The sequence below is a fragment of the Corylus avellana genome, chromosome ca6 (assembly GCF_901000735.1).
Source record: "Corylus avellana chromosome ca6, CavTom2PMs-1.0".
NCBI classification, from domain to species: domain Eukaryota; kingdom Viridiplantae; phylum Streptophyta; class Magnoliopsida; order Fagales; family Betulaceae; genus Corylus; species Corylus avellana.
The window spans coordinates 28,834,965-28,838,209 of NC_081546.1; the positions used below are offsets into that span (position 1 = coordinate 28,834,965).

A 3,245-nucleotide genomic window follows, 5' to 3' on the forward strand; every position below is an offset into this window, starting at 1 on the left:
TGACCGGTTTTCTGCTTGCACCGTAGCTTGAACAACGATGGCCAACACCACCACCATCATCATCGGAAGTCTTTTCATAGAAAATTAGCTAGGAGCATCACAAAACCACAGCCCACTACATATTTAAAAAGAAAAACTAAAAATTAATTAAAGAAAACGAAGATAAATAAAAGAGCATCCAATTCCAAACAAGAAAATAACAATTTAAGGCCTGTGTGTGTTACTTCAAATCTCTCTAAAAAGGCATCTAGAAAATTTATATACAAAAAAATAGATCAGGATCCAACAGAGTGTCCAAACAATTAGTCCACTGATTAGTTTTTTTCAACCTATTAGGTGATTGAAAATCATCCAACCCCAATCCACCTTTTCTATGAAACATAATTAACCATTCAAAGGTCTAAAAGAAAATGGTAGGTTTAGATCCTCTTTGGTCTACACTGCTGGAGAGCATCACCACCAAGAGTTAGCATTGACATACAAAGGTGTTAGTTATTGGCTCTTTGTTTGGTTGACAGGAAAGTTCTCTTCAGGTTGCTTTTGCCACAGATAATTTGCAGCTTCTAGCCACCCTGTATGGACCAAAAACTTGTTCTGTTTCACTGCCCAACGAGATTTCTCTGTTGCACCATCTGTAGAGACCACATGCGTCACGGATGAATCGAGCTCCGTTGCACAAGTAGCTCCCAAATTCTCTGCCATCCTCCAGAGATGGTGATTATCTGCCGGGAATTTTGTGGGAAACACGCGGCTAAAGATGATTTTACACCCCTTCAGGGTTTCTTTCCTAATTGTTTTCAGAACCTGCAGAAAATGACATACAGAAAAGTTTACCAGGATGAATTAATGGGAAGGCATTCAACAATTATTACTTAAGTTAACATACAGCAGTTAAAAATTGATTCATGGTTACAAAAAGGAACTATGGTGTCCATTCAATACTTAGAACCCTGACCAGGCCACCTTATTTAATGTTTTCTGAGAATGGATCTTCACTACCAATCTGACACAAAAGCAGGATGTGTAACTTTCAGACTAGTAGTATTCAGTAGGCCAGACCCCATGCCAGATTAGGCGGAACCCAACCAGAAGCAGAAAGGGAGAGATGATAGTGGAAATTAAGAATTTTACAAAGATGCAAGACACTAAATAAGCCAGGTTTAATATATTAACCAAAAAAAAAAAACATTTATTGCACAGTTTTTTCAACCCATAATATCGGAAACAATTGAAATCATCCTTGTCACAGGAATGTTAAGACTACAAATATGTATAGGCGCTTGCCACTGGGGACCAGGTCTGGACAACAAAAGTAGAACACTTGGAACAAAGCGTAGAATAAATATTTTAGTCATGTTTCAGTTGTCAAGAAGAGCATTACCTCCCTAACATCTCTGTCAACAAGATTATCCTCAAGTACCTGCAAGAAGGTTCCCCTACATTAGAATTTATCACACAACAAACTATATTAACTATTATCAATTGAGCGGAACGAAGAGGGACATACATCAAAAAACATATTGTGGATTTGCTTAAGAACTTTAAGAATAGTAGCAAGTGCTCCGTCAGTCTCACTCTCATCACTCTTCAACTCAGAAAGAGATTTACAACTGAAGCCAAATTGGTGGCAACTTGAAGCAAAGAAGTGATATCTTTCCATCAATATCAAATTGTCCTTGTGCTTCGTCCATGCCTACAATAATGCATTAAACATTTATATCTAGATTATGGTAGAAGGATGATTCTAGCAAACAAAAACCTATAAAGATAAATTGGTGGTTCAAGGCAACAGAAATGATACCCAGTGAATCAAAGCAAACACTGGGTATCATTTCCTATTCAGCCTATCTTTTAAGCAAGAAAGAGTGCAGATATAAAAGAATGAAGCACAGACAAGCTGGTAGTAGGAAATACTTCATTAAATTTCCCTTTTAGCTCCATTTGTGGCAAATAATTTCTTTACAGCGAGGGCCATTAACAGCCTCAGACAGACTCTAAGGGTATACAAAGTCCTTCTATATACACCAGGAGAAACTGCATATTCTGCATATCCTTTCAATCCTGACTACTAAATCTTTCTGGTTTGATTTCAGTAGCTCCTAGTGTAAAACAAAGTTGGCATATTGAGGTTGATTTTCTGAACTCCAGGACACTGTCAAGGCATTTTACTGCAGACCTCTTAAACTAAAATCATACTACCTCATCGAGGTAGAAATACCACTGTTCGGTTCCCTAATTTCTATAATCTGAATTAGGCCCAATAAAAGGGAAAAGACTACTCCCCATCCTCAGAAGAAAAGACAATTTGTTCCATTTTGGATACATATATATATGAAAAGATAGGTTTATTTGTACCTATTCAACAATAATTTATTAATTTCCTGTTGCCCATCATAAGGATTTTTTTAAAAAAAAAAAAAAAAAAAAAAAAAAAAAATTACTTCAGGTCTGGTTAGCACATCTAACAAGTATTATCAGATTAACATTAAAATACACTGGTTAAGCAAATATAAAGGTTAGCTGAATGCAAATGTACCTACATTTTCTGTATCATCAAGAATCAGAACTGCACTTTCTTGCCCCAGCACGACATCAAGACCCTTTTGATGTCTATGGGTGCCATCATCTCGTGAAATCACTCTATCACTGAAGTACTCTCTTTGAGGATCAAGCAGCTTAGCCATTTCCAATGCATAGGCCCGATCACCCATTGTATAAATATACATCTCAAACATCTCACTTGCTTCTTTTAAAAACGTGCGAACAAAGGGCCTTAACTTGGTCATCATATGCATAAAATCCAGCATGAAGAGGCTGCCTTTTGAGACATCTATCCATTTCATAATTTTTCAACACAATAAGGCAACAAGTACATATAGTCACTAAAGTGTGAAGAATGTCAAAGAAAACTAACTGGTGCAACAAAATCAAAAGTATTAGATGATAATTTACAAAAATTATCACTCATCTTCTGTGCCAGCAGCAGATTGGGATAGAGCAAAAGCCGACTCATAACCAATCGAAATTAATAAGGGACTCTATTTAGTTTGCAAGGTCCAATGGGGACAGGGATGCAAACAGTAAGATTGGCATTATTCTTAAATAATTTCCTTTAATATGATAGGTTCTGAATATTCCACATTACTACCATGTAACCCATGCAAAATAAATCCCATGATACAAATTTTGCCTGACAACTACCAAACCATCATATCTGCAGTTCACGAAAAAAATATTTCATTGTG

General features: G+C 36.5%; 1 protein-coding gene across 1 annotated transcript; it reads right to left on the bottom strand.

Annotated features, from left to right (window-relative positions):
- Positions 1 to 200: 200 nt before the first annotated feature.
- Positions 201 to 3,215, bottom strand: LOC132184543 (RNA polymerase II C-terminal domain phosphatase-like 4). Its single transcript, XM_059598214.1, has 4 exons — positions 2,541 to 3,215; positions 1,508 to 1,693; positions 1,382 to 1,420; positions 201 to 804 (listed from the first exon to the last, which is right to left on the bottom strand). The coding sequence occupies exons 1-4, from the start codon at positions 2,841 to 2,843 to the stop codon at positions 493 to 495; spliced, it is 840 nt and encodes a 279-aa protein (XP_059454197.1). The 5' UTR covers positions 2,844 to 3,215; the 3' UTR covers positions 201 to 492.
- Between the last annotated feature and the right edge of the window lie 30 nt (positions 3,216 to 3,245).